Consider the following 23,923-nt stretch of genomic DNA (forward strand, 5'->3'; position numbering starts at 1 on the left):
CGGAGATCGATCTTGCCTCGGCAGCAGCTCGAGACATCACTGCTGGTGCTTGGATCGCTGCAGGGCGGGTGAAGGTCCTTTCCTAGGAAAGGCCAGGGCTGTGGCAGTCCCAGTTCCTCCCGCTTGCCCTGCTGTGCAGGCAGTGTGTTTCCGGCGGCGCCGGGTGTGCAGCTGAGAGGTGGAGGTGCTGTGCGCCTGGGGGGCAGCGCCTGCTGCAGCCTTTGGCCCTGCTCCCCTTGGGTGAGGGGAGGCAGCCAGGGGACCCAGCGGGGCTTAGCCAGCGTCTTTCCCGTTCGCAGAACACCACTCGGCATCCCACTGGCGCTGGGGCCTCAGCCCCTCTTCCTCGGGCTCACCCGAGCCCCTCTCTGGCCTCCGAGTATTTGCCCCGCCGCCGCGAGGCTGGTTCTTGTGCCTTCTGGGAACCCCCGCTCCTTCCCCGTGCCCCGCGGGACGCCAGCGCTGCGCTGGGGGCGCTGCCCGTAGCGCGAGCGTCTGCAGCCCCTGGGCCCTTTGGTCCCTGCGATTGGAAGCACGTGGAGAGTTTCCACGCACGCGGCGCTGTGTGGTTTGCAGCAGCTGGAGCTGGTTCCCTGCCCCGTGCAGCTGCACCCTGTGGGGCCGGGGGGGCAAGTAAGGCGGCGGCGTGGGGGGAGGCAGCGGCCAGGGAACACAGAGGAAAGGGCTGAGCACGGTGGGTGGAGGGAACAGCCTGGCCCACCCAGCCCCGTCCCCACAGCCTCGCTGCGGGGAAGAGCTTTCCGCCGCACCACGGGAAGGCTCCTGAACCGCGCGGAAGCAGCGGTCTCTCCGGGCCGGGAGTCACCCGTCCTTGGTGAGGGTGGTGCCGAAGCATGGGTCTGCCCGGCTGTGGGTGGCCCTGGGTGCTGTCCCTTCCTGGGACCCTGTGAGGAAATAAAGATGCGCACTTGGGGTGTGCAGGGGCGTGTGGGGCCCTGACGGCACCAGAGCGCAAGTCCCTGCACCCAGGCCGCATCTGGCTGTTCCTCTGCTGCGCTGTGCTCGCAGCCCTGCAGCCCTCGCTGCGTCCTCACCCTGCGCCCAGGCACGCAGCCCCTCCCGCGTCCCAGCCTTCATGCTGTCCCACCGCATGCGGGGTGGCCCGCCGTCCCGCTCCTGGTGCCCCGCTGCCCCAGCTGCCCCGGCCTGCGTGGCACGGCCCCAGCAGCCGCAGCTGCGGCCTTGGAGGGACGTGCGCCGCTCAGCCTTGACGCAGGTTGGCCGGGGGCCTGGGGCGCTGGGTGGCGCGCGCTGCCGGAGAGCTGCAGCCCACCCAGCTGCCTAGCTGGTTACGGCTTTGGGCAGGACTTCAAGTGGATGAGATTTGCAGGAGATTATTTCCTGGATCCGTCTGGCCAGCAGAGATTAGGTCGCCCTGACAGAGCTAATTACTCTAACGAGCATCTGCTGCTAGCCTGGCTAGCGGCTCCGCAGGGGGACACGAGGGCCCGAGCATCCCGGGACCCTGCCGAGGCATCCTGAGCGGAGCTCTGCTCACCCCGGGTGCGCGTGTGCCGTTCCTGTGGATGGGGGCAAGCGTGCCCCCAGCTCTGACCATCGGCCACGGAACAGCACAGCCCACGTGCCCCAGCCCGTCCCCGCTCTCCCAGCCCAGAGCCAAGCACAGGGCACAGGTCCTGCCTGCAGCCCACGGCGCGTTGCTGGCAGCCAAGCCGTGCGCCCAGCCACACCGTGCCTCGCTGTCTCCCGCCTGCCAGCCCTGCCGGTTCTCCCCCGCACCTGGGGCCGCGGTGCCAGCACGGCACGAGCCCAGAGCAGTGATGACATCCGTCTCTGTACAAACAAGTGTGGTTTATTAAGGCATTTCTTCGAGAAGTTGGCACTTGGGTCCAGGCTGTGCTGGAACGGCCCCGTGTGCGGGCCGATGAGCAGCGCCCAATACATGCAGCTCAGCGAGACACGATACAAAAGGTACAAACAAAGTAGAAAACAGGAATTGTAGTACAATGTGTAAAAATAAATAACTGGAGGCTCGGCTCCTGGCTGGGCTCAGCAGCCCGTGGCTGTGTCCCCCTGGACCAAAGGGCTGCCGTGTGTCTGAACCGTCTGTGTGGCGTGCAGGGCGTGACCCATCCGTGTCCCCTCTCCCAAACATGCCGGGGGAAGCGGGGCTGCTTGGCCTCCCTGGCCCGCGCAGGGCTCAGGGAGGACATGGCCCCTTTGGCGTGCTCCCTGCGGTGCCTGCGAGCAGGACGGCCCAGCCAGGAGAGAAGGGACAAGGGGTGCCCACCCCAAGAGCCTCCCCGGGCTGTCCCTGTGCTGAGCGGGACAGAACCCCTTCTCCCCTCTCGGAGCCGGCCCGGGTCCCTCTGTGGTTCCCAGGCAGCGCAGGCCCTGCAGCCCCCTCGGTGCCACCATCGCTGCTGCAGAGCCCCGTGCGGTGTCGCTGCCCTATGCCCAGCTCCCAGGGCTGCAGGCACCAAGGACCCGCTCGTGTGTGCATCGTGGGGACGAGGGCGCAGCGCTGTGCCGGTGGCACGGGGGCACCCGTGGGGCAGGCTGTGCTGGGACCTGCGGCACAAGTGGGAGGTTTGGGGCTGAGGCAATGCGGAGAGGGGGCTGTGGTCACAGATGGTTCTTAGCGGGAGATGGGGAGGAGTGGGAAAAGTGACGGGTTTCGGCTGCTGTGATAACACATTTGGGGCCGACGCACTTTGGGCTGAGGCTACAGTGGATCTAGGAAAAGCATGACAGGAAGGCAATTCCTCCAGCCCCCTTCTCAGGCGCTGGGTGTCCTCCCACCCGGGTGTATCTGGTGCTGCCGCGGTGCTCCTCGTGCCCCGTTCCCTCCTCACGCCTGTGTGGGTCGCAGCGACTGTGAGCGTCCAGGGTCGTGCGACGTGTTCCTGCTCCACCGTGAGCAGCTGTGGGGCGAGCAGGGGGTGCGGGCTGACCCCAGCGTGAGGGTGACAGCAGCTGCGAGGCTGGCTGCGTGAGCGGTGCTGGAGTGAGGATGGGGACCAGCCCCATTGAAGTGTGGCTCTACCCCGTGCTCACAACAGGGCGCCACAGAGCGGTGCAGCGCAGCCCCTGCACGAAGGGCTGGGGGTTCTGGCACCCACCCTCATTTTGGAGGTGGCCCAGACTGTCCTGGTGAGCATGTGGCACTGCAGGGCCCTGGGGGCGGCCAGCCACCCGGCATCCCACCCTGTGGCTGTGAGATCACATGCTGGCTGCCACCGTGCAGCTTCAGGCCATGTGGCTTTTTGGGGTTCCCACCCGCTCCCCTGCAGCTGCAGGCCTGGAGCAGATGGCACAGGAGGAGGTCACTGGCTGGTGTCGCTGAGCGGCCGCACCGCTGCCTTTCCTGCGGCCGGGCCGTCTCGGGGCCAGCTCTGTGCAGCACTTACGCTGCCCCCCTGCCAGCCCCGCCGCACAGCCTGCCCAGTGCCTGAGCAGTGTCCGTGTCCAGCCCCGGCCAGCCCGCAGCCCCAGAGGGACCTGGCTCCGGGAGCCAGGAACAGGGCTCCCGAGCAGAGCAGGGCACCCGCCCCGCAGCCCAGGCCCTGGGGAACAGGGGTCCCCAGCAGCACTGGGAAGGAGATCCCTTCAAAGGGTTGCATGCCACCGCGCAGGAGGTGGGAGGGCTCGAGAGACCCCCAAAGGACCCCGTTCCCCCCACCGCCATGGACAGGCAAGCAGAAAGCGGGCGCTGCCTTCTCCTTCCTCTCCGGCTCGGCCTGGCCTGGGTTCCCCTCACTACAGGGAAGCGCGTTCAGCCATCCCCGTCCCGCAGACAGGCTGCTGCGGCTGTGCCTGCTGAACCGCGCATCCCTGCTCCTGCGGGGAAGGGGCGGCGGGGATGGCTCAGTGTCCTGCTGCACTCGGGCTGCTGCGTGGCTTGGGAAGGGGCTGGGGAAGGGCAGGGTCTGCAGCCTGCAGCACCCCGGCCCAGCGGGGCAGGGAGCACGCATCTGCGCCAGCCTCTCTGCGCACAGAGTACCATGAAGCGCCATCCTGCCAGGCGCCGGTCTGAGATACCACGAGGAGTACGAGGAACCATCCTCTGCGGTGCTGGCGCTAGGATCAGCGGTCTGTAGGGCATCAAAACCAGCACTGGATCTGCCAGCCCGCAGAGTGACAGGAGCCAGCAGCCCCAGAGGACAGAGGAACCCACAGCCCACGAGGGCCCCAGGCCAGGCACGGTGCTGGGAGAGCAGGAGTAGCACCCACGCAGAGCAGCCCCGGGCTTGGCCCCGCTCCTGACTCACGGCTGCGGGGTGAGGTGGAGGAGTCCACGGGCCCAGGTCTAAATCCTGAGCTCGGCCTCCTCAGGGGGCTCCAGCGAGTGCTCAGCGCTGATGGCGGAGGCGGAAGGCCCCTGTGAGATGCCAAAGGGTGAGACCACGGGGGAGCGGGCGGCCAGCGGGGACAGCGAGGGGGAGAAGCTGGGCGACATGGCAGAGGAGGAGATGGAGCCCTCGTGGCTGATGGGTGAGCGGCGCAGGGAAGACGGGTGTGGGAAGGTCCTGCCCGCCGGCGGCTTTGGGGGCACAGACTTGGCACCTGGGTGGGCCACTGAGGTGATGAGGGGTGGGGGGTCGATGCGGGGCTTGGGCTCTGCCTTGGGCTTGGTTGGGAAGGGCTTGCGCAGGGAGCTCTCATCCTTGAGGCGGGCAATCTCTGTGAAGACGCTGGCCAGTGGCTGGAACTGGGGGCACCAGTTCAGCAGGTAATCCCAGTTGTAGCTGCCGCGGAGCTCCTCATCGCTGGCCACGATGGCGGTGAGCGAGCCATCCACAGAGGGCTTGCCATCCTCTGGGAAGGCGTAGTCCTGGGGCTGGGACGAGACGCTGAGGCCGCAGCGTACGCCGAGGAAGGCGCTGCCTCCCCCGTCCTCGCGGTACAGCTGCGGGGGTGGTCCTGGCAGCAGCAGCCCGGAGCCCTTCTTGCTCTTGAACCACTGGGTGCTCTCCAGGGCGGCCGGCTCGCAGGAGATGTCGGACAGCTGGTCGGCGTCTTGCTGGATGCCGGAGTCAGGGCCGCGGGCAGAGATGTGCTCCTGCATGGAGGCTGTGATGCTGGCCACGCGCGGGTACTCGTTGATCATCCGGATCTCATCATCCTCAGCAGCCTCGGCAGAGCCGCGGCCGCTGGAGTGCGAGGGGTCCAGCGAGCCGCCCCGCGTGTAGGGCCCCGCCGGCTCGCCCCCGTACCCCGGCAGGGCCTGGTGGTAAATGTGCTCACCCCCAGGAAGCGCCGGCTCCTCGCGGCCCAGCTTCTGCAGGGAGCCGCTCTGCACGCGGCCCAGCGGCCCGTCCCCCTCTGGCTTCTCACGGTCCCGGCGGTGACGAGAGCGGACCAGTGCCAGCACAATCGCCACGGCGGCCAGCACCACCACGACCCCCAGCGAGGCAGCCACGGCCACTAGCAGCAGGTTGAGGTCCGGAGCCAGGCCGAAGGAGGTGTGCGTGACGTCGATGGTGACCTGCGCAGAGGCCGAGCGGGACGCGGGCAGGGGACTGCGTGCCTGCACCTCTAGGCTCATCTCGCGCGGCTCCCTCTTGGCGCGCCCAGCCCCGGCCTGCGGCTGGCTGTCCACGCGCAGGTAGATGGTGCCCGTGGTTTGGTTGATGGCAAAGTACGGTGAGGGCTTTGCCAGGGAGTACAGCACGACGCCATCAGCCCCCTCGTCCTCATCTGTTGCCAGCACTCGCCCGATGCTCTGCCCTTTGCGGGCGCCCTCAGGGACCTCAAAGTTGAAGGAGGGGCTGAGGAAGATGGGGTCATATTCATCCTCCCCTGTCACCAGCACCCGCACGGTCACCGTGGCAGAGGCATTGCCGGCGTCGGTGGCCCTGACTAGGAGCTGGAAGGCTTTGGCTCGTTCGTAGTCGAAGGTAAGCCGGGAGCGCAGCTCCCCAGAGCTGCTGTTGACGGCGAAGGCATTCCGGCCCTCTGCCATGCCGGGCTCCCCCACCAGCTGCTCCAGCACAGTGTACCGCAGCTCCCCAAAGATGCCAGTGTCTGCGTCGATGGCACGCAGCGTGGTGACCAGTGTGCCAGGCGGCAGGTTCTCCCGCATGCTGGCACTCAGCACCTCCACCGGGAAGTATGGCTTGTTATCGTTGACGTCCTTCACCTCGATGGCTACAGGTACCAGCGCAAAGTGCCCGCCCGGCATGTCGGTGGCCTGCACCACGAGCACGTGCAGCGCCTGGGCCTCCCGGTCCAGGGGCCGTGCCAGGCACAGGGCCCCCGTGCTCTCATGAAGCTGGAAGAGCCCGTGCTGGTCGCCTGAGCTGATGGTGTAGTGAACGTGGCCGCGGGGCCCCGAGTCAGCGTCGTGGGCCACCACGCGCAGCAGCTCTGTGCCGGGGGGTGCACTCTCGCTCACCGCTGTGCGGTACTCGGCTCGGGTGAACACGGGTGGGTTGTCATTGATGTCCCGCACGGTGATGAGCACGGGAACTGTGGTGCTGCGCTGCGGCAGGCCCCGGTCTGAGGCCGCCACGGTGAGGTTGTAGACTGGGATGGCCTCAAAGTCCAAGGACTCCACAAGCACCAAGGCACCCTGCGTGCGGAGATGCCCCCCTACCCAGGCCACCCGGCTCTCCACCTGGAAGGCGTTGCCGCCGTTGCCACTGACGATGGTGTAGTCGAAGCCAGCGTTCTCCCGGGAGAGGTCGGCGTCACCTGCCTCTAGCGTCAGCACGGTGGTTCCCGGGCGCAGGTCCTCGGGGACGCTGGTGTTGTAGCGTGGCACCTGGAAGCTGGGGCTGTGGTCATTCACATCCAGCACCTGGAGCTGCACTGTGGCCCAGGAGGAGAGGCTGGGAGACCCACGGTCGCGGGCCTCCACCACCAGGTCCAGGGTGGGCCGGCTGGCGTCAAATTCCACCCGCCGGGTGGTGAAGAGGGTCCCTGTGCAAACACAAAGCCAGAGTCAGCACGGGGGCCAACAAGGAGCCGGGAAGGGTTTCAGGGTTATCGGCTGGAGGAACAGGTGCCTGGGATGCCGCGGTGGGAGTGCTCGATGGCCGTGCCACCATGTCTACCCCAGACAGCGACCTGGTGAGGGACCGAGCCTGGGCCAGCGCCAGGGCACGTCCCGCTGCAGGCACTGCCAGACCAACCCACAGGATGGCCCCACACAGCAGCCAGCCCCACGCACCATTGCTGGGGTCGATGGCAACGTCCGGGCTGGGCATGGCCAGCTGGAAGGTGACATCCCCGTTGCTTCCCGAGTCTGGGTCAGTTGCGCTCACGGTGAGAATGATGCTGCCTGCAGGCGTGTGCTCCGGCAGCGACACCTGGAAGAGATGGCAGAGGAGGGAGCCCCCATCAGTCCCCCCAGGTCCCCCGTGTGGGTGCCTGTTCCCCCTTGCCCGCAGCCAGCCAGCATGGCTGGGACAAGGTCTGGGCTGGCCAGGGCCAGGGCCAGGGCCTTCCCCTCCTCTGCGCTAGGGCCGTGGCTGGCACGCTGCGGGGCCTGTCCCACGCGCACAGCTCCCAGCCAGCTTCAGATCCAGTTCTTGATGCTGTTCTTTGCTTTGCTCTGCTGTTCTGAAGAACTCTTTAATAGCAGGCTGTGACCCACCTCCCACCGCTCCCGGCCTTCCCACCGCTCCCACCTGCTCCAGCAGGCACCGTCTGCAGGCAGCTGTGCCGGCCTGCAGCTGCTGACCCCAGTGCCACACGCCTGGTTTCAGCCTCCTGCCCACGCCACAGCGACAGCACGAGGGGCATCAGGATGCGGATGGGAGCTCAGGAAGAGGAGAGCCAGGACAGGCTCAGACCCCTCCTCAAGGAGGTCCCTGTGCCTCGTAAGGCCAAGCGAGCCAGGCAGGAGCCGCAGAGGGGCTTGTGCAGGACGGCCCACGCTGCCTCGCATGCCGGTGCACACAGTACCTGATAGAAGCCCTGGCTGAAAGTTGGTGCATTGTCATTCACATCCTCCACGACGACGGTGAGGTTGGCCTCAGTCTCATGGCGGGTGTCGGAGGCACGCAGGGTGAGGGTGTAGTGGCTGCGCTGTTCGTAGTCCAGTGGCCCTGTCAGGGCGATGTGTCCCCCGTACCGCAGCACACTGAACGTACCCACGGCATCACCATCCAGCAGCAGCGTGTAGGAGAGTGTGGGGCCTGAGTCCACATCGTTCCCAGTCAGCTGGGCTATCTGCGTGCCCAGCAGCGTGTCTGTGGAGAGACGAGGCATAAGCAAGCAGCCCCATCTCCTTGGGGAAGACCTGGCTCCCGTGGTGGGAAACCAGCTCAATCCAGAGCCTGAGCCCCGGGGACAGGGGGGAGATGGCAGGGATAAGGGGCTCGGCAGGGCAGGGCAGGACTGGCTTGGGCACAGGGCACACAGCCGAGGACAGAGAGCAGGCAGGGCAGTGGCGTGCAGCCAGGGCCCCCACAGTGTGGGCAGGGGCCAGGGATGCGCTGGGAATTCAGCTGCTTCCCTCAGGAACCAGCACAGGGGCCATGCAGCCCCCGGCTGTCTCAGATGGGGCAGTGCTGAAGAGCTCGGGGGAGTCAGCACAAGGTGGCCTGTGGCAAGGGCACGGACAAGCCTCTCAGGGGGCTTCTCCATGACCCACAGGGCTCCATCGCGCCTCAGCTCTTGCCACGGGCGACGCATTACCTCACAGGGCTGAGCTGCACTTACTCTCTGGGACCCGCACCTCCCAGGGAAATGGGATGGTGGGGCTGTTGTCATTGATGTCCATCACCACAACGGTCAGCGTGGCAGAGCCCACGAGTGGCGGCGTCCCTCTGTCCATGGCCGTTACCACCACACTGCGGGCAAGCACAAGGGCACAGCACAAGGCTCACAGATGTGACCAGCTGTATGAGGGAGCAACGCACGCACAGCATCTGCAACACATCAGGGAGGGTACCACACAGGGCCAGAGCACAGGGCTGGAGAGTGTACACGTGGTAGTGGAACTGCGCACAGCAGCTGGAGTGTCTGGGGCAACGGGTACGTGCAGAGTATCTGCAGTGCACATGTGGGGCAGCGGATGTGCGTACATGGAGAGGATGGCGGGGCAGGGCAGCAGGTGGAGGCACATCTCAGGTGTGGGTTTGCAGGGCAGCGGGTTTGTGTTCTGCACCTGGAGCACACGAGCAGTCAGTGAACGTGGGCACAAGTGTCTGGAGACGAGGTGGGCAGTGAACTCACGCACAGCCCTGGCACAGGTATGCGGGACGAAAGACGCTTTTGCAAGGGGAGGTGGCGGATGCACCCATGGCATTTTCAGTCCGTGCAAGGGGCAGGCGTGTGGGAGATGATGCAGGCAGAGCACGTTGTGGGGTGCAGGCAGACAGGCGTTTGGAGCATGTCTTGGTGTTGGGGAATGCACGGAGCCCCTCTGTGGAATGGTGATGGCTACGTGGATGAAATGAACGCCCCAGGCCTCCCCATGCCTGGGAAGAGGGGAGAGACACACGGGGCAAGCGGAAGGGAGAAAACGTAGCCTGGGTGGGGCGGCAGAGGCTGTCTCCTGCATCTGAACCATGCGTGTGTAAAAGGGTAGGGGAAGACTTAAATTTGTTGTGTTTGCCATTATCTTAGTATGTGTGGCTGGATGACACCTAGAGCTTGTGCACTTGGTGAGGACCTGGGCTGAATGCAGGAGGACTTGCAAGAGGGTTCAGGGCAGCGTGCAGCACCTGGAGTGTGTGTGGCAGGGCGGAAGGGCGCAATGCGTGGGAGTGGGAAGGGACTGAACATATGTGGTCTGGGTTAAGCAGGCAGGAAAGGGAATGGATGCAGCCACTGAAGAGTCCACTGCCTCCCTCACAGTCTTCTCAGATTTGCAGGGACCAGGCTGAACGGAGCACTGGCTTATCTCATGGCCATCTGTCATGCCTTCGACGCCATTTGCTCCCCATCTTAACACTAAGCCTAAATCCCCCGCTGTTTGGCAAAAGTACCTTACAGACAGGGCTGAGACAGGTTTGGGTGGCACCGAGGAGCAGGGCATCCTCCGCAGCCTTGGGGATGCTGCTCCACAGCTCTCCCCGCCTCTGGCTCTGTGGCACAAGTTAGTCTGACTCCACTCACCGCGTCTGGGACCAGATCTCCCTGTCCAGGATGGCGGCGGTTGTAATAGTGCCAGTCTGAGGGTCGATGTGGTACAGGCCTGCCATTGGCAGAGACTGGTTGATGGCGTAAGTCACCTGCCCATTCGCTCCCTGATCCAGATCATCTGCCAGGACCTGAAAAGCCACGTGAGAGATTCAGCAGTGCAGTTGTGGAGCCCTGCAAACCACGTCCCTTCAAGGCTCGACTCACCCGTAGGTGCCAGCCCCAGGCTCACGGCACAACCCCCACCCCTCACCCCCGCAGAGAGACAGCCCAGGGGCCTGGGTGTCCCTCTTTGTGCCCAGTGGTACCTGGATGACTGGCGAGTCATAGCTCTGTGACTCCCAGATGAACGCCACGTAGTTCTGCAGCTGGAAGCGCGGCAAGTTGTCATTCATGTCTTGCAGGTTAAGGTTGATGGCCATGAAGCCGAAGGAAGCTGCTGTCTCTGCCTGGACCACAAGGCGCAGCCGGGGGCTGGCCTCGAAATCCAGGCTGCTGGAGTCCTGAACCGAGATGGCACCTGAGAGCGGGGCACAGCGGGGGTGGGGGAGGCAGGGGGGTGGTGAAGAGGGGGTGAGTGATCACCAACACATCCATCCCTCATCCTCTCTTTTGTTCTCTTGCACTCAGGCCCTCCCTCTGCTCGTCCATCCATTTCCACAGAGACAGAACAAACACACTGAGCCCTCTCCAAAGCAACAGCCTTCCCACCAGTCCCAGCGAGCTGCCCTGGGTAGTAAATCCTGCATGGTGCTCAGGACTGACAGCTTCCACTTACATTAAAGCATGCACCAGTCCTCCCACTATGGCAGTGCCGTCTGAGGTGTGTCCAGTTTATAAGGAATGACTGCTCCCTGTCAAGCCCTGTACTGCTACATGAGCTCAGCGAGCTCCAAGCCAAAGCCACCCGGCTGCAGCTACCAGCCTAGGACAAGTCCTTACAAAGACTGTGGGAGCAGCTCTCCTGCCAGGGGTCTCAGGACAGACATCCACTCTTATCCTCCTGAGCCACTCTGCACCTGGGCTTCCGTAATGATAAGGTACTGCTGTGCCACCCAACAAGGTGGAGGGCACCCAAAAAGACAGACTGAAATGACTGGCAGCATTCCTACGGGCATGCATTCCAACGTAAGGAGGAGGAACTGTGCTCCTGTGGCCGGACTCCTGCCCTGGGGAGCCCTGCAGAGCCTCACGCTCTCTGCAGCCTGCTCCTGCACCGGCACGCAACCGCCGGGTGAACCGGTCGGGTGTTAGGGATGTGGCATCAGGCACCTAGACCAGCTATGTGGCCTTGGACAAGCTTTGCTTCTGCGTAAGAGCTCTGCTGCCAGCTTTACGTGGTAACATGCGTTCCAACACGCACAGCTGGAACCAGGCCACAGGTCCGGGAATGGAAAATACACACTACAGCTCCAGCATGGCAGCTGGTTTGGAGACCGGCTGCGCCCTCTCCTCCTGCAGCTCAAGGGCGGGGAGCCAGCGGTGCTCCCGTGCCCCTGCCAGGGCAGGCCCTGCCTCCAGGCTTGGCCCAGAGAAAACACAAGGAAAAGAGTCAGCAGCAGTCTGCTTTCTGAAGGGTTGCTTCTGCCCCGGACAGAAGCAGCATGGTATGAGGCTGAGGGCGCCTCTGTGGCATTCCCTGCTCTGGTCTTGTCCATAGCAGGCCCTTTAGTACGCTCTGCAGCACAAAGCTCTCACAGCTCTTTGGCCATCACCTCTGGCCCTCCCTGGAGAGGAGACAAGCCTGGGGACGGCTGAGGACAGCCACAGAGTGGTGCCCACGCACCAGCCCGTTGTCACGGCAGAGCTGAAGGACAGAGGCCCAGTGTAACGCTGCCTGGCAGCTGGCACGGGACAGGAGGGCAGCACTGTGCCAGCCCCCGGCACTGCGGTGCTCCAGCACCCCGCGTCCGGTTGCCACATGCAGCCCCTTGCCCCCAGAGAAAGCAGGACAGTGTCTCACAGACAAATGGACTCAAGGAGGGACACGGTTTAAGGGAAAAATTCTGTATCCTGGGCACTTTGCCCGAGGGAAGTGAGCTGAAGTGGTATTGCCACAGCAACCGGGGTGCAGCCAGGACATGTTTCGGGTGTCCTGAGCACCACTGGCACACACGGCTCGAGCAGCGACAAGATGAAGGGATGCAAAGGGACAGGGAGCACCGGTATGCTCAGCACCCGCTGAGTGCTCAGGGAACGGTCGGGTGCAGAGGGAGCGCTCCCTTAGCATGCCTGCTGGACAGTGCTGGTTGCCCATTCACCGTCACCTTTGGGACCGCAGAGACAGCTGTGAGCCCAGAGCAGGGCTGCAGTCACAGCAGCCATGCACACCAGAGAGTAACCCCGGCAGTCCGCGTGCCTGGCTCGGAGGCTCCAACACAGGATGTGCCATTTGGCTGAACGTGCCATCGAAGGCTGCACGCAGATTGCATCTCAGTGATGGTCCTGGCCTCTGCTACCTCCTGAACCGGGCCTGGAGGTTTTGGGGAAAGGGCCAGTTAGGAAGGACCAAAATTCTGCTGGGAGCTGTGCTAACAGCCTCTGGAGAATGACAGGTTAGTGTCCATATCCAAATACTAACACCGGCCGATTCACTGGTACAGAGGTGTGGAATGTGTCCCTGCGCCTTCGGGGGGTCTGAGCCTTGTGCTAGCTGATGGCAGAGCTCGGAGGGCCACCCACTTGCTCCCTCCCCAGGTGGTCTCAGTGCTGTACCTGAACTGGGCTGGATAAGGAAAGCGTTCCTCTCATTGCCGCTGACGATGCTGTACGTGATGCGCCCAGAAGAGCCGCCCGTGTGTACAGCCTGGATGCTCGCCACAGCGGTGCCTGGAAGAGAGAGGAACCATGGGAAGGGCAGCAGAGTCCCGGGGCGAGGGTGCAGGGCGGCGTGCGGGCAGCACAGGCTGTACCCAGGACAGGTCCTTCCCAAGGACCCTGCTCCAGAGGAAGCGGGATCTAATGGTAACTTTGGGTGGGAGCCAGGTTTCGTGAGGCCTGTCCATGGCCCCTCTATGGTTTCACTGTGTCCCCTGGAGACCTTTCAGGAGCAGCTGGGCACCCGTGACTGCCTACAGGGATCTGAACACCCTGAGGCAAACCCCCTGGGCACCAGGCAGACCCTGCATCCCTTGGGTTTACCCAAAGCACAAGGGGGCTTCCCAAGACCCCACAGTGCTCCCAGCTTTGGGTTTCCCACAGCTTTGCCAGCCCAGCACCCACCTCCTGCCCTGTCCCATTTCATCCCAGCGCTTGCTGGTCACTTTGCCCAGCTGATACCTGGGGCAGCGTTCTCTGGCAGGGCCACGTCACTGGTGCTCCGGGGAAAGCGCAGCCCGCGGTAGGGCTCTTCCTGCAAATGGATCACCACCACACCGGTAGAGGAGAGCGCCGGTTGCCCCAGGTCTGTGGCCAGGATGAAGAGTGTCCGCTGGCGCTGGCTGAGCGAGCCCAGGGGCTGCAGCAGTTGGATATCCCCTGTGTAGGAGTTGATTGCGAAGGCGGAGTTGGGGGTGGCAAGGCGATACAGGATGGAGGCATTGGCACCTGCATCCCTGTCTTCTGCTCTCATGGTGGCCACCACCTGCTTGAGCGGTGTGTGGCGGGACAAGTTGACAGTGAGCGGGCTGTGCAGAAAGGCAGGAGCGTGGTCATTGACATCTCGCACTGTGACCGTGACACGCACGGCTGTGCTCTTGGGCTCCCATGGTGCAGAGTCCACAGCCTTGGCCAGAAAGCTGTAACTGGGGTGGCGTTCCCGATCCAGTGCCTGGGCACTTCTGATGCGCCCACTCTGTGGCTCGACCTGGAACATGCCCAGTGACTCATTGCCCAGGTAGTAAGAGACCTGCCCATTGGTGCCCTCGTCGGGGTCCTTAGCCGCCAGCTGCAGCACCAGGGCACCAACAGGCAAGTCCTCTGGCACCTCCACTGCATAGGTGGCCTGAGCAAAGTCAGGCGCGTTGTCATTTAGGTCCAACACCCGCACGTTCACTGACATGGTGGCACTGCGCGGGGGCGTGCCGTGGTCTTGCACCACCACTGTGAGGCTGTAGGAAGCAACTTGCTCCCGGTCGAGGGCACGTGCAGTGGAGAGGACACCGGAGACTGGGTCCAGACTGAAATCCTGCCCAGGGTCTCCATCTGGAAAAGAGGAGAGGGAACAGAAAGACAGCATGACTATCACTGGTACAAGGAAAGACCTGCCCAGGGCTGCCCAGAGAGGACAGCGTGCAGTCCACCCCAGTGTCCTGGCAGGGAGGGTAGGGTGAGCTACTTTCCGTAAAGCCCCAGTGGGACTGGACCTCCTTGGTCCAGCTCTGTGCGTGTGTGTCTGTGCAAGACCTGGCTGCAACAGCTCACAGCCCAGTGCTGCTGCCACGGGAGCCCCCAGATAACGCTCAGCGTGGTAACAGCAGAGATCTCACTTAGCAACCTGTAAATTCAGCAGGTCGGAGCAGCCAAGAGAGGGATGGAACTAGCCCAAGCCTGGAGAACCAGACAAGAGCCTGGGGAAGGAGGAAGCCTTTCCAGATCTTCCGGTGCTCTTTACCGGGGCAGAGAAACTAGAGGGCTGAGAGGTGGCAAAAGCACACGTGGCTTGGAGCAGGAGAGGACTGAAACGGAACAGGAACTGCCACAGGTGATGCTTCCTGGAGCCACAGGCAACCCAGGGTGAACAACCCTTACCTGCTGCCCAGAGAGAAGCTGCAGAGCTCCCTGCGTGCCTCACCTGCCACATGGTATTCCAAGCGCCCGTTCTCGCCTCCATCAGGATCGGTTGCCCGCAGCGTGTAGAGTGCCACGCGGCTTTGGTTCTCAGGGACCTCCACAGAGCAAGACTCGCTTTCCAGGTGTGGTGCGTGGTCATTCTCATCCCCCACTGTTATCCGCACGGTTGCCTTGGAGAGCTTGGGCGGCAGGCCACCATCCTGCGCGTAGACTGCAGGAACACAGCAAGAGGCTACCCTGCGGACTGGCAGCTACTATCAAGGCTGCCATACGCAAATACCCAGACACCCAGAGGGGCAGCCAGGCATGGGCTCACTGCATGCTCAAACCACCCAGCACCCCTGCATGCGCGCAAGCTGCCATCACCTCCCACCGCCTGCCCTCCCTGCAATACTGCCCTCCCCAGCAGTGGGGAGCACCCATCTGCCCCGCCCATGCTCCCCACACCTGCTGCACCCCCAAGGCACCAGCACAGCCCTACCCATCAGCACGTGTTGCTCCTGCTCCTCGCGGTCCAAGGCGTGTGTGGTGACAATGAGCCCCGTCTGTGGATGGATGGAGAACGGTCCCCCAGAGAGACCCCCATAGGACACCTGCCCATTGGCACCTGCAGGGAGAAAGGAGGTTTGAGAGCAGCCCAGCAGCAACCCCAGGAGCTCTCATCTGGCTCACAGCCCTGCACCTCCCTCCCTGCAGGCTTCCCACCCAGGGGTCACACGGGCTGTGGGAGAGGACGATCTTGCTCCCTGGCAAGTAAAGCTGGGGCAGAGATGTGTGGGGAGGGAGGTCTCAGCCCGGCTTGCAGAAGAGAAGATGGGCCGAGGAACCTCCAGGGAACAAAGGGCATTGTCTTGGGGAGCAGAGGGAATCAGTGTCCCTGTTTTCATTCTCAGCCTCTCCTAGGATTCCGCCCATCTCTCATCTCCAGGCCAGGTGATCATCCTTCCCTCCATGTTCAGCCAGGCTCTGAAAACCAGGCAGAAGGGAGCAAAGTGCACCCATTCCTGGGTGCCGCATCTCCAGAAGGGCCTCTGACTAAACTGGGCAGCTCACCCTCGCCCTGCATCCTCACCCATGTCTCGGTCCATGGCCAGCACCCGCAGCACAGGGCTGCCAGCTGGCAAGTTCTCCATTATGTGCGCTTCGTACTCAGGTTTCTCAAAAGTGGGAGCCTCGTCGTTGACATCCAGCACCAGCACGGACAGCAGCTGTGTGGCGGAGCGGCGTGGGAAACCATGATCCATGGCCACCACGGTCAGGTTGTGCTGCATCACTTCCTCCCGGTTCAGGGCCCGCACAATGGAGAGGGCACCTGCAGACAGGGAGAGGGGCGAGCTGGGACTGCGCGGCACCAGGGCCAACCGTCCCCAGGACAGAGCTGTCACAAGGCTGCAGGCACTGGGGACAGCCAGGTCTCAGCAGAGACAGTGGTGTCATGCCAATCAGATGCTATGCTTGGGGCTGTTCGCACCCCAAAAGTCTCCCTCCTCCAGGTTCCCCAGCCCACACCTCCTCCTGTGCACCATGCGACACCCCTGCAACCTCCTTGGCCCCCACATTCCTAGTGTCCCTGCCGCCCACCCTGTGTCCTCCTGGGCCCTCACCAGTGCTGGGGTTAAGATGGAAGCGGCCGTCACTGTTGCCTGCTCGCAATGAGTAGCTCACACGCCCGTTCTCTCCCAGATCGTTGTCCTGGGCCACCACATGCAGCACCACGAACCCCGTCGGCTGGTCCTCCATGACGGTGACAGCAGCAGGCGAGAGGAACAGGGGCACGTTGTCATTCTCATCAGTCACAAACACACGGGCTGTGACAGCTGCCGAGCGGCGCTGGCTGACGTTGCGGGCCTGGTCCGTGGCCTCCACCACCAAGAGGAACGAGGCAGCAGCCTCCCGGTCAAGGCCCTGGCGAAGGGTCAGCAGCCCCGAGCGGCTGTCGAGGTGGAAGGGAGCGCCGGGGGGCTCCTGGTGCAGCAGGGCGTAGCGCACCTGGCTATTGGGGCCCACGCCATCCCCGTCCAGCGCCTGGAAGGTGAAGATGGATGAGCCAGCCTGGGCATTCTCGGGCACCACGATGGTGATGGGGTCCTCAGGGAAGGTGGGTGTCTGGTCATTGCAGTCCTGCACATGGATCTGTACCAGCACCAGTCGGCTGGACGGATAGCCGTGCTGCGTGTCCTCAGCACTCACCTGAAGCACATGCCGCGCCCCAGCTTCATAGTCCAGCTCCCGGGCAGCGTAAATCTCCCCCGTCACACTGTCAACCACAAAAGTACCATCCCCACCACCTCCTACCACTGTGTAGGTCAGCTGTCCTCGCGCAGGGGCATCCGGGGGTGCCACTGAGCCGATCACAGACCCTGGCTTGACCCCCTCGAGAGGATGGAGGGTCAGCACAGTGGCATCAGGCCGTGGAAGCACGCGGGAGGATGGCAGCACCTGTGAGGAAAGGCAGCAGTGAGGGGCACGCAGCAGGGTGCTGTGTGCCAGGAGGTCCTGTCAGGGAGTCAGTGAGAGGGGGACACGGGGCCCGCAGAGAGCAGGCGTCGGGGGGCAAGGTCTCAGCTCTCACGGCCTAAGAGATGAACAGCAACCCAAAAAACACACTGAGAAGAAGTGCGGGTTTGACAGGGTGAAAGACGCACTTCCCCTGCGGCACCGGGGGAAGCAAGGCCTGGCCGAGCTGCTGACTGTGCAGAGAAGGCTCGGGGGGGATCTTACCAAAGTACATCGATACCTGCAGGGAGGGCACAAGGAGGAGGGGGCCAGGCTCCGCCCAGTGGTGCCCAGTGTCAGGACCAGAGGCCATGGGCATGCACTGGAACCCAGGGGCTTCCCTCTGAGCACCAGGAAACACCTTTCACTGTGAGCGTGACCGAGCACTGGCACAGGCTGCCCAGGGAGGTGGTGGGCTCTCCATCCTTGAAGGCAGTCAAAAGCCACTCGGACATGGTCCTGGGCAACTGACTGTGGGTGGCCCTGCTTGAGCAGGGCGGTTAGACAAGATGACCTTCAGAGGTGCCTTCCCGTCTCAACCATTCTGTGAGTCTGTGGTCTGCGATTGCGTTGTGCCATTCTGTGATTCTGCCGTATCTAATGGCAAAGGCAAGAGACCAGCAGAAACAATTCTGCAAAACATAAGCACGTGTGGCAAGAAGAGAGGTGACACTCATCTAGATGAGAGGTACAGAGAAGAAAGACAACCCAGTATGACCCAAAGACAAATAAATGCTATAACTACTTTTATTAAAGACAGTGAAGTTAATTCGGGGATGAGGTGGATGGGAAAGAGGATGTATGAAAAGCAGCAGTGTTATTCGAAGGGAAAACGTGTTGCAGATCTCAGTGCACTCATGTGAAGGAGCTAGGGAAACAGAGAACGTAGCGAGACTGCCAGCCCAGCGGGCTGTCCAAACCAGCAACTGGCAAACAGCTGCATCACAGGGGTGCAACCAAGCACTTCGGAGAGCCAGCCTGGCCTCCGCACTCTGAGAACAACTTTAATGACAGGAACAGTTACGGACACGGCATAAACAGGAAATGGTATACGAGGTGGTGTGGAACCGCTGAAGGCAGATGTGCCAGGCTAGCACAGGGCTCCTCTGCTCAAGGACAAAGGAAACACCGTGTACCGAACTCGCCCGGGTTTTAGCTGGGCTCTGATGCAGGAGCACGTGGGAGATCCCTCACTAAACGGGCTAAAGGCACACTATGAGTACGGTTGGGATGGAAAGGACCAGATCAGCTGGCTCAAGGAGAGTCATTATCAGGCCTCTGCAGAGATGGCTCTTGGGGGCTGACACTTGCTGATAGGTGCAAGGCAGAAGAAAGTTGAGTATGTGAGGAACTTGCTGGCAATGTTAGAGAGCACTGCAAGCACAGAGAAGCAACAGCTTCAAACAAGGAGAGTCAGATGGCCTTGGGAACTGCAAGAACAAGGACCGGAAAATGTGAAATGGTGTCCTGTGAAGGTGTCTCAACTGAGGGGAAACTGGAGCCTCTGCTGAAAAAGGAAGCTCGTTACTAACAGGAGAGCAAAGACTTTGCTGTCTGACCCAGTGCACCAGCCAGTGAGCGCCAAAGTTTTACAGACGTGAAGAGCACCCTGCACGTCAGGAACACTGTTTTCAGTAGAAGCCAGGAAGAATTCATGTCTCTGTGCAGGGGACCTCTAAGGTCTTCTCTGCAACAGCATATCTAGGACAGAGTTGGCTGTCCAAGGCTGGAAAAGACAGAACTGCTTAGTGTAAATGCTGTTGACCACTTCAGCAATGAGAACATGCACTGTGGCAGATTGACCGATCCCTTCCCATCCCAGGTTCTCCATACAGATTTGAGGGCTGGATCAAGAGCTGAGCAAGGGCAGAGGGTGCCCTGAGATGAAGGCAGTGGAGGGTGAGAAGGTGGGGAGGAAGGCTGCCAAGTAGCTGGATGGTATCCTCCAAGAGGTGAGAGAGAGGCAGATGGTGCAGGGACAAGCGGAGCTGGGGCGCTGGATACCTGAATGCGAATGATGGCTGAGGTACTGCGAGGCACCGTGCCCCGGTCACTGGCTGTCACAGTGAAGATGTACTCCGCACGATCAGACCGGCGTAGAACCGTGGCAGTCCGCAGCTCTCCAGTAGCCACGTGCAGTGTGAAACGCTCTGCCCAGGCTCCTGCAGAAAGAAGTTGAAACGCTGCAGGGAGAGACAGTGAGGAGGGAGGGCAGGGGGCAGCTGGGCTGGAGGAGGGAGTGTGGCATGGCAGGGCTTGGGCAGCGGGCACCCATCTGCCCACAGGGCAATGGCCGCAAGGCCGAGAGCAGAATCAAGTAGTCAGTTCTGCGGCTCATACCTATCAGCGAGTAGATGATGGTCCCGTTCTCACCCTCGTCAGGGTCCTTGGCCTGCAGGGAGGCGACGAGAAGTCCCGACGGCTTCTCCTCCAGCACCTGCAGCACAGCCCAGAGACCAGCTGAGGAGCACAGGGCACCCTTCAGAACACCCCCAGAACCCCCCGAGCGCACCGCACAGGATCTGCATCTTCATACACCAGTCCTGCATCTCACTCAAGGCAAAGACCCCCTGGCAAGACCCACAGGCTGTGCCTGAGGTTGGACAACATGGAGAAGTCCCCAGTAAAGCTGGCAAAGGGAATTCTTGCCCTGCCAGCTCTCCTCCCATTCTGCCCAGTTCAACAACCAGCCTAGCAGCATTGGGGCATGCTGCAGCAGTCAGCTACAGGGTGACAGGAGGACACTGTTTCATCCAAAGCCTCTACAGCCAGGAAAATCCAGGACTCCACAATAGTCCTGGTTCTCTCTGCCCCGTTCAGCTGCAAACACACAGACGTGAGGCGTGACAGCTCCAGAGGGCCCTGGCAATGGCAGGCGATTTCCTCAGTTCCCACCAGCCAGCCCAGGGAGGTTTGCGGTCTCTGGAAACGCAGCTGGAAGTTCTTCCTGGGCTCGGACACCCGGACCCTTAGGGCTTTTCCCTTCTCTCCACTGTTCCCAGTTAGCACTGCTGACTGGCTGTAGGCTCTTAAGATCACCATTCTATGCCAGTACACCACAATACCATCACAACATTAATTACGGGTGTGCTCAGCTAGCCCCATGTTCTGAGGTGAGTTACCAGCTTCCTGACAGAGACCAAGTGTAACAGCATTGCATGCAAGCACCTTTCCTGGGCAGTTATGGAAATGGATGTGTCCCTGTTCCTGCCCCTCACCACCTCTCAGTTTTGGGGAGTACCCTCAGCACACAACCCGTGCCTGCTGGCAGACCCAGCTCTCCTCCAGCACAGGCTCCTTGCACCTACCCACACCTCCCTGGTAGAGCAGGTTCCCCACTTGGCCTCACATTACAGTCACAGACCTCAAATTCCCATCCTACAGCACACCCCACCGCTCAAACCATCCGCACAGATCCAGCTGTGCTAGGTGATCTCTGTGCGGTGCCGCTTTGACACATTTATGAAAAAGACGAGTGGAATCCGAGCAAAAGTCCAAGGAAAGATGCTCCTGAGAGAAGGTAAGTGTTAAGTGTTAATGCCGTTGCACAAGCTGCTGGCATGGCGCTGGTGGCACTGGGGAGGGGAGAGCAGAGGAGCCCGGCCAGGCAGGGATGTGACTGCACTCTGCAAACTCTGGGGAGAGGGAGGGGATGCAAAAGAGAGAGAAGAGCTGTTTAAGCAAAACACAGTATTGGCACAAGAACAAATGAGTATAAAGTGGTCAGAAATTAGTTTAGGCTGGAAATTAAGAGACAGTTTCTAACTACCAGATCAAGGAATCTGGAAGAGCATTTCACAGCAGTTATGGAGGCAGAAGACCTAAATATAGCTTGGCTGTTTATGAAAAGGAGTGTCTGCGTGGACACCTCTGAGCGGGGCTGTGTGCTTGAGGCCTCTTCCACCCCCTCCTCTGTAACAGGCTGGGGCACGGCCTGCCCCCCATGCTGTCCCTAATCGCCCTCAACCAAAATACAAGGCGCTCCTGCTTTGCATGCATGGCCACGCTCCTCTTCCACAAGGAACCCAGCACCATCGTAGAAAAGCAGTAACCCAGCAGAGGAGTTCAATGAGCAGCGTCCACAGGCTCATGTACAAATGCCACTGCAGATGCACAAACAGAAGAATAAACAGCAACAGAAGTAGTCTTGCCTCTGCAAAAACCTCAGCCTTAGTAAAACTGCTACCAGGCAGGCTTGTCCACCTCCGATGTCCACCCTCGAAGACAGTTGTTGCAAACAGCAGCTTGGTCCACAGATCAGAGAGCCATCTCAACCACTGGCACAGCTCTGACAGTGGCGGGCAGGGGATATATAGAGACGATGCAAGGAATAGGGTATGTACAGAACAATCCTGTAAAACCTTCCCAGCTTCCAGCAGTCTGCAGCTAAGTCACTTCCTGAGCCACAGATAGTATTTTTGTTCAACAGACTTTAACGGCTTTTTTTTTTCTTTTCATGAATTCATCTAATTTTGAACCCATGCAACTTTAGGCAATGATTTCACAATTTAATTATGTTCTGCATGAAAAAGTACTGCTTTTGTTTTTATTTTAAACCTGCTGCCTGTTCATGTCTTAAGAAGCTACCTAGGTCATGTCTTGTGAAAAAAGCAACTTCTAGTTTCCCCACGACTTTCTCTGTGCTGTTCACTGCACACCTCTGTCATATTCCTGCAGTTTCTCCCATGCCAAAGGACATTCAAGTATTTTCTTTCTGCATGGAAACCATTATCTACTGGAGATCACATTAACACCCTTTTCTGAACCTTTCCAGCACTACTGGTTATTTAGTGGAACGGAGGTAGGGCAGAGAGCGTGTGCAGAATTTGAGATGCAGGGTAATGATGTTTTCTTTCATTCTCTGTCCCTTTTCTAATAAAACTCAGCATTGCCTTTTTGACTGAGGCTGAGCCCTGAGCTGACGTTTTCACAAAGCACTCACGGCGATGCCCCAATATTCTTCCTAAACTTAAGTAGCCACTTCAGAGCCCACCACTGTGCAAGTGAAATTCATATTGCTTTTTGCCACGTGTACTGCTCTCCAGTCAGCAACAGTGAATTTAATCTCCCGTCTCCTTTCCTAATTGAATAGTTAACCAAGCTCCTTCAACAGTTCTTCACAGGGAGCCCTCACCTTCGTTACTGTGCACAGACTGGGCACATCAAAGTCACCTGTTCTGGAGGATATACGAAAACGCTAAACAGCAAGGACACCAGCACCAGCCCCAGGCACCCACCAGTGACATACTGCGACAACAGACCACTTCTTCCTTCCCTTTGCCTGCTCTCCCCTTTCCTAGTGATTGTTCCCTGGGAGGATCCGTTACAGCTGCAGTTCCAGTGTGAACGCCACTGGTCCTGCCGGCGTGTTACCAGTGTGCTCGACCAGCTCATCTCGCAGCCCTGCCGTGGGGGACAGCCTCTAGCTGACACCTAGAGCAAGGTGCTGATACAGAAACCTCCCTCTGCTCTGCCTAATGAACATCCCTATGAATACTTCACCCAGCAAGTCTGCAACAAACCACTGAGCTTTGCATTTGTCATTCAGTTTTTGCTTTTCCCTCCCAGCCTTTCTTCGACACCTAACTCACGATTAACAGTGGCCTCTTCCTGCGCTTCACCCTTCTCTACCAGTGTTTCCAGCAGGAGAGCTTCAAACCAGTGTCCAACTATTTGTTTTGTTCAAAACTGTCACAGCATTTACCTGCCCTCAGGACTCTGAATCTGCCCCAGCCCTGCTCTGCCTCCTGAGGGATGCGTATACTTTTGTGGGACCTTCGTATGAGAAGAGACCTCCCAAGCTCTAGCAGGACACTCCCAGCACTTCATGCCACAAACACTGGAATCAACTGCAGAGCCTGCTGCGCCAGTGTGGTGTGGGCGTCCCCGCACAGGAGCCAGGACTCTCCGCTGACCGCAGACGGAGTGTGAGCGACGCCGCTCCGCAGAGCCTGTTCGGCCGCAGTCCCAGCAGCGCCACAGTGGGCTGGTCGGTGGCCTGCAGGGGTGACCCAAAGGCCAGAGCCTTGCTGAGAGAGAGCACAAGCCTAACTTCGCCTTGAGCACAAGACTAACTTTGCCTTCCTCTGCGTCCACCAGGCCCTGAGAGACGCCTTCACCCAGGCCAACGCTTGCCAGACAGTTTTGCAAGCAGAGAGTGCCAGCTGGACATGCAAGAAGGTGGCTGGGCAAGGGATGGCTGCAACTTCCTGAACAGGAAGGGAAAGGTAATGTACAGGGAAGCTGCAACTCTGACTGGAGTTGCAGGGTGTCCCCAGGGTCCTGTGGTGGTGGCCAGCAAGCTGCAGCAGTGACCTGCCATTACAGTTCTGCCTGCTCCGACCTGCCTCTGGCGTGCAGCTCAGGCAGGACCTGTGACAGAGGAAGGCTGCCATCACTGTGGCGTTTGAAACCCAGCACAGCGCAAGTGGCTTTGAGCGCTCTGCCTGAAGCACAGCAACACGCAGAGCAAGCACGTCCTTTCAGCTGCAGGTTCTCCCCACTCTGTGCAGAGGAGATGAGAACAGGGCCCCCGCTGCACATCCTGCTCCGTGGCTGCCAGCACCGCTTGGCGGGCTCCAGCGAGCTCTCGCCACACGTGCCACGCCACAGGGCCCAC

The 23,923-nt window shown here is 61.0% G+C and overlaps 1 protein-coding gene and 1 long non-coding RNA gene across 3 annotated transcripts in view; one reads left to right on the forward strand and one right to left on the reverse strand.

Moving 5' to 3' along the window:
* Nucleotides 1–1,814: 1,814 nt before the first annotated feature.
* Nucleotides 1,815–23,923, reverse strand: part of DCHS1 (dachsous cadherin-related 1) — a 50,972-nt gene continuing 28,863 nt past the window's right edge. For both annotated transcript variants that reach the window (XM_086739880.1, XM_086739881.1), the window contains exons 8-21: nucleotides 19,645–19,741; nucleotides 19,309–19,466; nucleotides 16,413–17,247; nucleotides 15,881–16,120; nucleotides 15,290–15,415; nucleotides 14,810–15,019; nucleotides 13,357–14,220; nucleotides 12,793–12,906; nucleotides 10,386–10,597; nucleotides 10,054–10,208; nucleotides 8,653–8,783; nucleotides 7,894–8,180; nucleotides 7,157–7,295; nucleotides 1,815–6,906 (exon numbers count right to left, since the gene is read on the reverse strand). In XM_086739880.1, the coding sequence (XP_086596006.1) occupies nucleotides 4,292–6,906; nucleotides 7,157–7,295; nucleotides 7,894–8,180; nucleotides 8,653–8,783; nucleotides 10,054–10,208; nucleotides 10,386–10,597; nucleotides 12,793–12,906; nucleotides 13,357–14,220; nucleotides 14,810–15,019; nucleotides 15,290–15,415; nucleotides 15,881–16,120; nucleotides 16,413–17,247; nucleotides 19,309–19,466; nucleotides 19,645–19,741 (6,183 nt within the window). In that variant the 3' untranslated portion in view covers nucleotides 1,815–4,291. The remainder of the gene's footprint in view (nucleotides 6,907–7,156; nucleotides 7,296–7,893; nucleotides 8,181–8,652; nucleotides 8,784–10,053; nucleotides 10,209–10,385; nucleotides 10,598–12,792; nucleotides 12,907–13,356; nucleotides 14,221–14,809; nucleotides 15,020–15,289; nucleotides 15,416–15,880; nucleotides 16,121–16,412; nucleotides 17,248–19,308; nucleotides 19,467–19,644; nucleotides 19,742–23,923) is intronic.
* On the forward strand, nucleotides 19,735–22,847 carry LOC147602459 (uncharacterized). The gene is made up of 2 exons (XR_015257540.1): nucleotides 19,735–20,824; nucleotides 22,418–22,847. It is a non-coding gene; the product is annotated as an uncharacterized LOC147602459 (long non-coding RNA).

The sequence above is a fragment of the Chlamydotis macqueenii genome, chromosome 1 (assembly GCF_036417535.1).
Source record: "Chlamydotis macqueenii isolate bChlMac1 chromosome 1, bChlMac1.mat, whole genome shotgun sequence".
NCBI classification, from domain to species: Eukaryota; Metazoa; Chordata; class Aves; order Otidiformes; family Otididae; genus Chlamydotis; species Chlamydotis macqueenii.